At 41.9% G+C, this 13,668-nt stretch overlaps 1 protein-coding gene across 23 annotated transcripts in view; it reads left to right on the forward strand.

The window, feature by feature from the left end:
- The window catches only part of Mark3 (microtubule affinity regulating kinase 3), an 89,248-nt gene that overhangs the window by 30,387 nt on the left and 45,193 nt on the right, over positions 1–13,668 (forward strand). For all 23 annotated transcript variants that reach the window (XM_087552177.1, XM_087552178.1, XM_087552180.1 and 20 more), the window contains 1 exon segment: positions 10,142–10,190. In XM_087552177.1, the coding sequence (XP_087408303.1) occupies positions 10,163–10,190 (28 nt within the window). In that variant the 5' untranslated portion in view covers positions 10,142–10,162.

Consider the following 13,668-nt stretch of genomic DNA (forward strand, 5'->3'; position numbering starts at 1 on the left):
CTATAGCCCCCGCATTTGCAAAGCAGAGGCAGAAACCCCCTTCCCCCCAAGGTTTAAGGATACTTCGACTTTCTAGTTAGGCATCTCCCTCCTCCCCCAAAAAAACTTTAGTGAAGATTTTCATAAAAATGTTGGGTTTGAGGACATTTTTTAAAATGTTTGACTTAGGGAATTTTAAAAAACAGAATATAGAAGTATTTTCATGTGAGACATGTACTTTCCTAAAGTGATCTAATGGAACCCAGTTGAAATAAGGGAAGCCTGCACTTCTCATGGCTCATGCCAAAATCTTCAAAATCTGTGTTTGCCCAGGCTCAGTGACTCACAGCTCTGACCTGTGCCGCTCCCAGCTCTCCTCAGTTGTCTGACGTTTGGTGTAGGGTTGAGGCTTCCTGGTCTTTTCCCTGCCCAGTTTGTCATGTCTATTAGTGTCATTCTTGTTCAGCTGACATTTGGGTGGCCATGTTGTGAGATGTCTGAGTGTTGCTTACAGCCATGAACAGCCTCACAGTTGTTCATGTAAACGTAGAGATGGCCAGAATTTCACCTGTTTCCTCCATGTTTTAATGTAGTTTGTCTCCGGTTGGTTATACTCCCCTTTGGTTTTGCTTGCTTTAGTTTTGTTTTACTTGGTCATTGCTGTCATTTATTATAAGATACTAACTATATAACCACAGCGTCAAGTAAGTACACTCTGTTTTCTGATTAGCCCAAGAGTTTGATTATGCATTTTTGCACTGGCGTTAATTACTGCTTACAATAATCTAATAGTTAGAACGTAACAATTTGTAGTTCAGGTGTGGGCCAGCCACTTGTCCCAAACTTAGATCCGAGATGAGTGACTTGAGTATGTTTGACTTATTTGGCAGTATTTAAAACCAGGTAGACTGAGTAAGTAGCCTTTTTTTTTTTTTTTAAAGTTAAAATAAGTTATGAGCAGTCTTTATATATTTGTTTCCTATTCTTTCACACTGTGTTGTTTTTGGGAAGATGGCAACAGGATATGTGGCAACTTTGCCCATTTTTGGAGCATTGTTCTAACAGCTTTTCCTTTGGTCATCATTCACAGTTGTGTCACAGACCACTAACAATTCCTCCCATCCCCCATTTTGTTTTGTCTTTTTTACAAAACGGGCTTGTTGTGTAGCTAAGCCAGCTTTGAGCTTGTGACAGTCCTCTTGATTCTTGGTCCTGAGTCCTGGGATTACAGTTTCAAGCCACTAGGCCCCCACAAAGAGTAATCTGTGGCTAGTGACATAAAGGTTTGAACCTGCCCTGGAAGTTAGTGTCAGTTTAGCCATGCTCTGCCATCAACTGTGAAGTCCATTTATGGTGTTGCCATTACCAGAAGATGTTCACCAGCTCACCCAGGCAGTTTTGAACATATTTTAGAATTGTGTTGATTTTATTATATTCAGGCTCGTACACTGAGTCAGATACGTTTACGAAGTGCATAAGTAACCCTGGAAATTGATGTTATTTTCATAGACGAGCCTCTTCGTTTTTCTAGCCATTGAGTTAATGTACAATATAGTAATATAAAATAAAGGGTAAGTGAAGATTTCTTTTCCCCCATTGTTTTTGTATTTATTACCTTCAACTACTTCTAACCACTACTAGGGTCAGTTTTTAAAGGATTCTGTAATGTTTTATGCATACAGTAGTTTTGAAAACAAACAGGAATAATAAAAACCTTAGTGTTCCTGGTTTACAAAGCATTATTAGATCCAGTTTGGTTAAATAATAGGTAGTTTTGTTCAAGCTTATACTAAATTCAAGTCTGTCGTTAATGCAAGTAATGCTGGGCATGGTGGTGCAGGCCTTTATCCCAGCACTAGAGAGACAGGGGCAGGCAGATCTCTGAGATTGAGATCAGCCTGGTCTATAAAGCAAGTTCCAGGACAGCCAGGGCTATTAGACAAAGAAACTCTGTCTCAAAAAACAAAAACCACCAACCAAACAAAAACAAAATAAGTTATGCAGCTGTAGTCGTGTGCTTATAAATCCTAGCCCTAGAGAGACAGAGGCAGGTGGATCTTGTTGGCTGGTCAGCCTTTCCTTGCTCTGCAAGTTGCAGGCCAGTGAGAGGCCCCAACCACAAATAGTAAACAAACAAATAACGGGGTGAATGGCACCTGAAGAATGGCACCCAAGGGCTGGAGAGATGGCTCAGCGCTTAAGAGCACCCGACTGCTCTTACAGAGGTCCTGAGTTCAATTCCCAGCAACCACATGGTGGCTCACAACCATCTGTAAAGAGATCTGATGCCCTCTTCTGGTGTATCTGAAGACAGCTACAGTGTACTTATATATAATAAATGAATAAATCTTTAAAAAAAAAAAAAAAAAAAAGAATGGCACCCAAAGTTGTTGTCTGATCTCTAAACTTACAGTTCTATACATTTTGGTTTGTTGAGACAGAGTTTCTTTGTGTAGCCCAGACTGTCCTACAACTTCCTCATAGACTAGTATGGCCTGGATCTCAGAGATCCTCTTGCCTCTGCCTCCTGAGCTCTGGGATTAAAGGTATATACTGCTGTGTTGGGGCATGTCTGTATACTAAGGGTAACCCATTTAAGAAGAATGTTTTCCCTTAGTCTTGGAAGTAGACTGTCAGCAAAGGAGAATGTTAGGACACCAGACTGCATGGACTGTCAGGTACTATTCTGTGGACAGTGAGTACAGCACTAAGCCAGGTGAAGTTCTTGCTCTCTTGGAGAATACTGTGAAGGAAACCAAAAGAGGCTGTGTACACTATTATTTTCTTGTAGTCTTGGTTCTGTGATTTCTGGTTCTATCCAGGGTGAGCTGATTCTTAGAGATAACAGATTACTGTCTCTTAAGTGTGCCTTTCATTGCAAAGCAGACATTTCAGAGCCTGCATCTGAAACCACCTGCTCTAACTAGCTCTTACGTAACACCCCAGGGTCGTAAGTCAGCTAGAGACTACCTGTGTCTCAGAGTTTCTGAAATTATCCTGAGTAGCCTTTCCAAGCCCAGCTTCTTGCTCTAGTTTGCCTTTTCCTGGAAGCCGTAATAAAGGCACAGTGTGGGCAGTGAAGAGATAGCTTCTTTCCAGCTTTTCTGAGAGGAGGGACTCCACCACAGTATGCAGAATTGCCAGTGACCAGCCTGGTATCCAGGGTAGACTGAGGCAGGCAATGATGGGTGGCCAAAGTTGTGATTGCTGGGGTAAAAGTTGCTTACTTACTACTTGGCAATTTTATACCTTTCTTAAAGTCTGCTTTTCTTTGGCTAAAAGCTGATGGCTTCTGGCCATTAACTCCTGCTGATAACAGCAGGGGATTAAGAAGAAAGGCTTAGTTATTTGGGCTCTTTTATCTTTGGTTTAAGGGCCCCTCCCTGGCCAGGCAAGAGGCTCTGAGATACCCTTAACATAGGCCTGATTTATGTTGTACTTAAATTGTTTTCATTACATGAATTACTTGATTCTTGCTAAAATGGATTTCTGCTATAATTTGGACCTTGGGGCCTATGGTTGTCTGTGTGTGTGTTATATAACCCTGAGTTATGTAGTTACATCAAATATTTTCCTCCTCTTCCTCTTCCCCTTCCCCTTCCTCTTCCTCTTCCTCCTCTTCCCCTTCTTCTTCCTCCTCCTCCTCTTCCTCTTCTTCCCCCTCTTCCTCCTCTTCCTCCTCTTCCTCCTCTTCCTTTTCCTCTTCCTCCTCTTCCTCTTCTTCCTCCTCCTCCTCCTCTTCTTCTTTTCTCTTCTAGACAGTGTTTCTCCGTGTATCCCTGGCCACACTGGCACTCATTCTGTAGGCCAGATTGGCCTAAAACTCAGAGATCTGCCTGCCTTTGCCTCCTAAGGGCTGGGGTTTAAGGCATGCACCACCACCACCCAGCTGAGCCATGAATCTTTGATATTAACCATCACGTCAACTTTGATATTATTTAAATAGGTATGGGGTTTTTCACCCATTTAGAATATTTAGCATGTAATATATTAGCAAGATAGGGACAAAAGATCTTTCAGTGGAGAATATCCTGAATTACTGCTGAGGACTCAGTAGCCCTGTTATATTCCATAGGACAGGACTACATTAACCCTGTTGGATTCCATGGAACAGGATTATGGATGTCTGTGAGCTACCACATGGATGCCAGGAACCAAATCTGGCTCCTTGGTAAGAGCAGTAAGTGCTCTTAACTACTGAGCCATCTGTTTTTACTTTTGAAGACAGGATATCTTCATGCTGCCTAGGCTGACCTCAACCTCGATCCTCCGTGTTAGTGCTGGAACCATCAGCCACATCGTCCCTCCCCCTTTATTTGTTTTAAGATTTATTTATTATATATAAGTAACTGTAGCTGTCTTCAGACACCAGGAGAGGGCATCAGATCTTATTATAGATGGTTGTGAGCCATCGTGTGGTTGGTAGGAATTGGATTCAGGACCTCTGGAAGAGCAGTCAATGCTCACAGCTGCTGAGCCGTCTCTCCAGCCCTTAATTTGATTTGTTAATTGATGATTTTTATAAAAATATTTAAGCCAGTCTTGCTGTGATAGCCTAGGTTAGACCAGAATCCACAGTCATAGCATTCCTCTTGTCCTAACTTAAGTGCTGGGATTGCAGTCCCCTTTGAAGCTCAGGGGAAACCAGGCCAACTTCTTGAGAGAACTGAACATAACTAGGAGTAGCCGAGAGGTGAACATAACTTAAGAGGTAATGGCGGTGTGTGGTAGAGGTCTGAACTCTGTTATGCATATACATTGCAGTACACAACTCAAAAGGCCTGAGCCTGATAGGAAATCTCTTGGTGACAGGTAACCAGAGGGTAGGTGAAAACTCTGTGCTCTTCTTTTCAAAAGTGTGATGTGTCTTCCCCTTGTGGAATATCATCTTTCCACATCTGCGTCAGGAGACAGCAGGTGTGAGGTGCTAAGGTGCTCTCAGCCAGAGTGGGTGCTGGGTGTTTAGCAGCTGCTGAGCTCTCAGAAAGATGGTTCCTCAGACCTTAGTCTCATCATAGTCAGTGATGGATGCTCTGTGTTTATATCTGATAGCCAGCTCTGAAAAATACTTTTGGCTACAGGGGTGGCTCATGTTTGAGAGTGTTTTTCTCTTCCAGAGGATGTGAGATTGATTTCCATCACTTAGAACCATCAATAATTCCAGTTCTAGGAGACGATACCTTCTGGTCCCTGCATGCGTCAAGCACACATGTGGTGCACATTCATACACACAGATAAAACAGCCATACACATAAGTAACAATTTTTAAAAAATGTTATGATAGCTATTGTCTTTGAAGCCAGGATTGTCTACATCCAATATCCATATGCTATAATTCTGTTAGTCCAAAAGTCCACACCAGAAACCTTTGGAAAAGGGATAGTTTTCATACCATCTTCACATGACCTGGTGAGTTCACAGAACCTTTGAGACCTCGACAGATGAAAACCAGCATTCACTTGTTCTCTGTTGTCAGTCAACAAAAACTAAATCTCAGTTTCTTGGATTCCTTGGATTTGATTTTTTTTTTTTTTTTTTTTTTTTTTGGTTCTTTTTTTCGGAGCTGGGGACCGAACCCAGGGCCTTGCGCTTCCTAGGTAAGCGCTCTACCACTGAGCTAAATCCCCAGCCCCTCCTTGGATCTTGTATGTAACCGCTTCATATGTTTCTTCTTAGAAACATTCAGTGCTTTAAAAAAAATTATATTACATGTGGAGGTCAGGAAAACTCGAAGGAGTTGGTTCTTTCCACCATGCAGGTCTTGGGATCAAACTCAGGTCAGTGGTCCAGGAAGCAAGTGACCGCACAGCTGCTGCATTCCTTCAGTGCTAGCACTTGGGAGCCAGGGGCAGATGGGTCTCTTTAGTTTGAGGCCATCCTGGTCTACATAGAAATTTACCTCTACAGATATGTTAGCTACTTGGGCCCAACAAGGCTTTACCACTCCAAGTGTACATCGAAGACTGTACAACAATTCCGTGAACATGGAGCAGCATGAAACACCGTCTGGTGCAGTAAACACTAGCTGTGTGAGGGTGACTCAGGATGTCTTCTGTCACTCTCTTTCAGACATCTAATTTGACCCTAACCATGCTATACTGTAACTTACTTAAAATGTTTTGTTCTTTGGTAACTTTGCTGAAATGGCAAAATGAGGCACTGGCACAGTCAGAGCTCTGGGCCAAGAAGACAGCCTAGCAGGTTCTTGCTGCCGAGATTTAGGACTTAGGGTTTAATCCTAGGAACCTGGTAGACAGAAAGAACCAACTCCCACAAGTAACATTCTACCTTCCACATTTGTGTATGACACATGAACCTATTAAATAAATGAAAAAACCTACCTTGTAGTAGTCTGAATATTCTATATAACAAATAAATAATGTATTACTTTCTATTAAAAGAAATCTGTCCACCGGATGCCAGGCACAGGCCATTGATTCCAGCACCAGGTAGGCAGAGACAGGTGGATCTCTCAGTTTAAGGCCAGCCTGGTCTACAGAGCTAGTGCCAGGACAGCCAGGGCAACATAGGATGTGTGGGGTATGGTTTTAAGCATAGTGTTTGGGCATCAGAGGCAAAAAGCTTTCTCTTAGTTCAAGGCTACCCTGGTCAACTTAGCAAGCTCCAGATATGTCAGCTGCATAGCGGGGCTTTGTCTTGTGGGGAAAAGAGAGACAGAGAAAAAAGGGGGGATGTTGGAGAGATGGCTCGGTAGTTATGAGCAGTGGCTTCTCTTTAGAAGACGACTGAGATTTGGTTCCCAGTACCCAGCTAGTGGTTCACAGTTGTCTATAACTATAGTTCCTGGGGATCCAGCTCTTCTTTCTGACCTCCACAGCACTGCATGCACACAGTGCACTTACATGCAGGCAGAACACTCATATCCACTTAATGAATAATGTTTTTAAAAAATCCTTCAAAAAGTAATCGTTTTCACTTGTCAATAGAACCCTGACAGCTCTGTAACAAAGCTTCTTGTGAATAGGATTTAAGAAATGTGGTCATTGGGCTGGAGAGATGGCTCAGCAGTTAAGAGCATTGACTGCTCTTCCAGAGGTTCTGAGTTCAAATCCCAGCAACCACATGGTAGCTCACAACCATCTGTAATGGATCTAATGCCCTCTTCTGGTCTGTCTGAAAACACACAGTGTACTCATAGAAATAAAATAAATAAATCCTTGGGAAGGAAGGAAGGAAGGAAGGAAGGAAGGAAGGAAGGAAGGAAGGAAAGAAAGAAATGTCATTAAAATGCTAAGGAGGCTGACTCAAACCTGGTGAGACTTGGTGCTTTTGTTGTTTGTTGTTTCGAGAGAGGCCTTTTCTGTGTATCCCTGACTGTCCTGGAACTTGCTTCTTAAGCTGGCCTCAAACCCACAGAGACCTTTCTGCCTCTGCCTACTTAGTGCTGGGATTAAAGGCGTCACCGCCAGACTTGGTTTCAGGCCCTGTGGAGGGAGGGCATCATAATAAACACTCACACACAAAATGTGTGGGAGGCCAGGGCAGTGCTTACCTAGTACTTGGGAGCTAGAGGCAGGCAGATCTCCTTAAGTTTGAGGCTAACCTGGTCTATATAGCAAGTTCAATGCAAGCTAAGGCCTTGTCTCAGGTGGAAAAAAAGTGTCAGCATCCCTTCCTTTGAGAGATATTCAAGACATTTCAGGGAAAAAGTGAGGAGTTAATTGTGGTGTTAAACAGGAAACTCACTTGATTCTACCTGGTACTTGATGGCTGAAAAGAGATTCTCTGAGAACAGAGCATGTCCCATTATGGGCATGGAGTTGTGGGCATTGCTGCTGTTGATAAGCAGGCTGAATGGGGCAGGCCTGCTACTTGTGCTCTTGGTGCAGTGTCCTAAGGTAGGTTTAACTGCGGATTGTGAAGCCTTCTAGTTCAAGGTTTGTGAAAACAGTTGAGAGATGCAAGGGATAACTGTACTACGTTATAAAGCAGGTGTCTCTGTTGCTTGACAGAAGGAAGCCAGAAAAGAAGCCAAATCTGAGTAGTTGTGAGGAGTGTGGTTGTGTTTTGTCTGGTCCAGAAAATAGTCTACAATAGTTAGATAGGGGTCTTAAATGAATGAGTTTATTAAGTGTACAGAAAACCAAAATAAAAGAATAAGTAGCAGGTAGAATTTAGACAGACATCAACCAGCAAACACCATCAAATCAAGCATTTGGAACATCAGGCCAGACATCAACCAGGGAAGCTCTTTTAAGACAGCTGGCTGGAATTCCCAATAGAGAGACTCTTGGGCAGAGAAAAATGGTCCCCTTAGATGAGGTTTCCAAGTAAGAGTTTAAACATGGGGAAGGCAACATCGTCATCACACTAGTACTTAGAGCTTCCAGGAGAAAGTGGCTGGCTAGGGAAGTGGAGACAGTCCGATGGAGTTTTTAGTTGAACTTTGTCTAGGGCTGAGCCTTCCATGATTTTTAGGCACTTTTATATCGTGGGATAAACAATAACCTCTGTTGGAGATGGTTTGCCTTCTAGCTGTTTTTAAGGCTGTTTTGACTTTGGGCCGTTACCTTTTTCCTTTCACAGAACTAGGAGCTTTGAAAGACACTTGACATAACCATGCTTGGGTTTGAAACTCAGGAAATGTAAGCCAGATTCCAGAATGCTAATAGCACATAACAGTTTTTCAATATAATGAACATTCCAGAGTGGCAGTCTTCTCCACTCAGAACACAAAATATAGAAGCAGCAGCAGGAGGCTTTTATGTAGGAAATTAAAGCATTCCTGTTGGGCTGGACACGGTGGCCCATGTCTTGGGAGTGAGGCAGAGTCAGGGTTAGTCACTGTTAGAGCTGGGTCAGTGGGAAGGAGCACCTGTTGCTTTTAGAGACCTGGGTTTAGTTCCAGGAACTTGAGTGGCAGCTTACTACCATCAGGAACTCCATCTAGTTCCAGGGGATCAAATGCTCAGCTGCCCTCTTTTGACTTCCCAGGGTACCCGAAACACATGCAGTGCACACAAACACACATGCAAACCAAACAGCCATTTCCTTTGTCTGGCTTCCACAGGCACATAAGCCCACTTGCACTCCCCCATAATTAAAAATCATAAAGTGTTTAAGATAGGCGTCTATATCGGTCCTTATACTTAAGATATGAACTCAGGTATACATCTCTATAGCCATCTATCTACCTACAGCTGTTCATTTAAATGTAGGTTAGACACAGTGAACAGAGCTGGCAAAGTGGGAACCCTGAGCCTTCTCACCAGCTCCTTTCTGCAGATGCAGTCTGTTAATCTAGGCCTTTCCCAGCTTTGTTCCCCATAGAAAGATACTACAACTTTGGAAGAGGTTGGCCAAAATGAACTCGATCTCTTTGTAGCTTTTGGATCCTGTTGTTAATCCAATCCACAGCGATACACTTTTTCCTCTCCAAGTCCTCGGCATGTGTCTCCACCACACGTTTTATTACTTCTGTCTATCTACTCTGCATATTCTGCTTCAGCCAGATGTGCAAAGTCTGCTTCAGTGGTGTAGTCGTGTGCTATTAGGCTGACGGGCTTGACTCTGGGGAGAAGGTCATCCTGAAAGCAGCAGAGGCCAACTTTATGCTGCTCTAAGAATGGACCCTGATGGCAAACCTTTTCTCCAGCTCCTGCTCATTTTCACTTTGCTAGGATCACATTGGCTAAAGCAAGGAACACAGCAAGTGTAGCTGTGCGTGCTGTGTGGCTCCAGAGGCCTGCGCTGCAGATGGCTCCCATTGTGCTGTCACCATCCTCTCCACCTAGGACTTCCCAATCCGTATCGTTCAGTTTCACTGTAGAATCGTTTAGAATGAAGGAATCTCATGTCATCCTAATACAGTTCCCTGGGTCTGCTCAGGTCTTTATTGAACCTCAGGCTTGTGGACAATGAGGTTTAATCACAAGCTGTTCTAGTCTAAATCTAACCTTGTTTGTAAAGAAGTAAATTCAGAGTGTACTTGCTCCTCTCAGGAGCTGCTGTTTCCATTAATGGAAGCATTGGTGATGGGTTATAAATGTACTTCAGGTTACTCTGCATTTCTGTGTTATTTTATTCTTAGGAATAGGGTAAAAAATGTAAATAATGAAACCGTTATCTAAGAAAAAACTTATTTTGCTGTAAGCAGAGTATAACATTTAATAATATAAGGGTTTGTCTTTTGCTTTTTTAGCTCTTCAGAGAAGTAAGAATAATGAAGATTTTAAATCACCCAAACATAGGTACTTTCTGTTTTCTTAAATACTTTGGGGTTTAAATATACAGTCTTGAAAATATGTTATAAAGCTAAAATAAACATGTATGTCTGAAGTGATAGGAAGCTCCATCCTTTTCCCCATGCCCATGTACATTTTGAATAAAATACATGGACAAGTTAGTTTGTGCCAGCTCTTTGAAATTTCAGGTATTAAGCATTTGACTTAAGTTTTAGTGCCATAAGAATATGTATAATCAGGCTGGTTAATTTACATCTTTTTCTTTTTTTTTTTTTTTTTTTCCGGAGCTGGGGACCGAACCCAGGGCCTTGCGTTTGCTAGGCAAGCGCTCTACCACTGAGCTAAATCCCCAACCCCCGATTTACATCTTGTTAGTTGGTAATTTTTTCAAAGAGCAGTATATAGAATATGGGATGCATGCTGTATAATGCATAGGAACTATCCGTGTATCCTGTGTGCATAACTATGATACATATTTAAAGAGGAAAGGATTCATCTTTCTCCTTATAATCGCAGGACTGAGCTGGAACACACAAATTCCACACTAGTGAAAACATTTGATTCTGTATGTCATAATAGGGCCTTTTAAATAGTGTGATTGTATTTTTATAAGATAATGGCTCCTTTATTCTTCTAGTTTCTCTGTGCAGCCCTGGATGTCTTGTAACTTGCTCTGTAGAGCAGGCTGGCCTTTAAGCTCATAGAGATCCCCCTTCCTCTCTGCCTTCATATGCTGGGATTAAGACCCAGCACCTTCCAGCTCCTTTATTTTAAAAATATTATTGCAATGGGCTGGAGAGATGGCTCAGTGGTTAAGATCCCTGACTGCTCTTCCAGAGGTCCTGAGTTCAAATCCCAGCAACCACATGGTGGCTCACAACCATCTGTAATGGGGATCTGATGCCCTCTTCTGGTGTGTCTGAAGACTGCTATAGTGTACTCATATATAAGGAGTAAATAAATAAATAAATCTTAAAAAAATATATTATTTCAAGAGTAAATGAGATGGGTAATGTCATGTTTAGCATTGTTGTTTTATGACTACAGTGAAAAAATTTACTAGGCTATTATTCTGAAAAGATTAGTGAAAAATTGTATATATTAGAATTGGTAAATATGTTTGGGGAAAAAGAAAAATCACAAGAAGTATAATGATGAAAAAAGGCCTTTGTTTTCCATTTCGTGTCTTTGAGGTTAATCATTAACATATGGATTTTTAGATTCTAATTTTTCACCAAAAATTTATTTTATCCTTACTGGTCAGAATTTCATCACTAAATATTGATCACTTCTGTCCCTGGGATCAAAGGTCACAGCCCTCCACTTACTTGGTGTAATAGATTTAAATTGCCGTTGTTGTTTGGTTCTTCTGCTTGTGTTTTCTTGTTTTGGTTTTTCTTTCTAGACAGGGTTTGTCTATATATTCTGGATGCCTCCCATCTCCAGAGTGCTGGGATCAAAGGCATTAATGCCATATTGAGTTAAAGAATTTTCTTTTTTTTTCGGAGCTGGGGACCGAACCCAGGGCCTTGCGCTTCCTAGGCAAGCGCTCTACCACTGAGCTAAATCCCCAACCCCTAAAGAATTTTCTTAAAAGAGCTATTGTCTGCTTTCACATATTAACATGACTCTTCCTTACGCTGCTCATTAACCAGTGCTGCTCCAACTTTCCCCAGTTAGCTTTCTTTTTTTTTTTTTTTCCGGAGCTGGGGACCGAACCCAGGGCCTTGCGCTTTCTAGGCAAGTGCTCTACCACTGAGCTAAATCCCCAACCCCCCAGTTAGCTTTCTTAGCAGTTCGAACATAGAAGCTAAGTAATGGCCTGAGAATGTGATCAGTTCACTCACACTCCAACCACTCTGTCAGGTGTTTTCTCGGTCCATCTAGTGTCTTATTAAGTCATAAGAAATTGGGGTTGGGGATTTAGCTCAGTGGTAGCAAGCGCAAGGTCCTGGGTTCAGTCTCCAGCTCTGAAAAAAAAGAAAAAAAGAAAAAAAAAAGAAAAAGTCATAAGAAATCAAAGACATCATTTAGTTGCACCCTGTTTTGTTTTTTTTTTTTTTTTTTTGAGAAAAGTTTAAAGAAAATAAGAAAACCAAATAGATCTATATAGTAGTGACTTTTTTTTTTTTTTTTTTTTTTTTTTTTTTTTTTTGGTTCTTTTTTTTCGGAGCTGGGGACCGAACCCAGGGCCTTGCGCTTCCTAGGTAAGCGCTCTACCACTGAGCTAAATCCCCAGCCCCTAGTAGTGACTTAATAGCTTGGCATTTACTTTATTTTCCTTTTAATTGTTTATGTTTGATGTGTTATAGCTTTATGAATTAGCAGAACTAGAAAGTTCTATCTAAACAAAGAAGCCATCATAGTAAAATTTCACTGACAATTCCCTCTCCCTGAAAAAAAATCATTGTTTTGTTTGCTTTTACTTTGTTTGGTGTTTTCGTTTTTTGTTTGTTAATTTTTTTAAATTTATTAATTTATTTTCATATGAGTACACTATAGTCATCCACAGACACACCAGAAGAGAGCATTGGATCTCATTACAGATGGTTGTGAGCCACCATGTGGTTGCTGGGAATTGAACTCTGGACCTCTGGAAGAGCAGTCAGTGCTCTTAACCACTGAGCCATCTATCTAGCCCGTTTGTTTATTTTTTAAACAGGGCTTCACTATGTAGCTCTGGCTATCCTGGAACTTACTATGTAGACCATCATGGCCTCTGAATTTTTTTTTTTTTTTAATTTAAAGTTCTGGAGGATAGGAATTTAACTTGGTGATAGAATATTTCCCTAGCAAGCCTACAACCCTGGGCTCATATCAGCTCTAGAGGAAAGGAAAAAAAAGTTATTTTTGCTGGTCTGTGGCTCACCTATACCTTCTAGAGAGGCAGAAGCAGGAAAACCCTAAGTCCACAGCTTGTCTAAACTACAGAATGAGTTCAAGGCCAACCTTACAGTTTAGAGCATATCTCAAAATAAATATTACAGAGTTTGGGGATAGGACTTGACTAGCATTACTAAAGAAATGTATGTAATTGGCACGTTTCCCTTTAATTATTTCTTGTTTCACTCTCAGATTATTAACATAGGAGTCTAGTTGTCTGAGGGCTGCAAGGAGTTTCCCTGGGTGGGCAGAAAGCCTGGAGGAGGAGGGGGAGAGGGGGGGAGGGGGAGGAGGAGGAGGAGGAGGAGGAGGAGGAGGAGGAGGAGGAGGAGGAGGAGGAGGAGGAGGAGGAGGAAAGAAGACTGGAGGCCGGACGGGTGCCGGTGAGGTGCTAGAAGGGAGGGACACAGACAGCATGCAGACAGGAACAGGACAGCGGGGCAAGAGCAGTAAGGAAGCTGCCATGGACAAACTGATGAGCACATTCTCAACCCCGGAAAGAAGCTCTATGTTTATGGCTTCTTTGTTTTTACAGAAGTCTGTAATGCAGAATAGTTTTTAACCCCTAAAAACACTTATAAGGGCCAGCTCTCAAAAAACC

Source organism: Rattus norvegicus, chromosome 6 (genome assembly GCF_021556685.1).
Source record: "Rattus norvegicus strain SHRSP/BbbUtx chromosome 6, alternate assembly SHRSP_T2T, whole genome shotgun sequence".
NCBI classification, from domain to species: domain Eukaryota; kingdom Metazoa; phylum Chordata; class Mammalia; order Rodentia; family Muridae; genus Rattus; species Rattus norvegicus.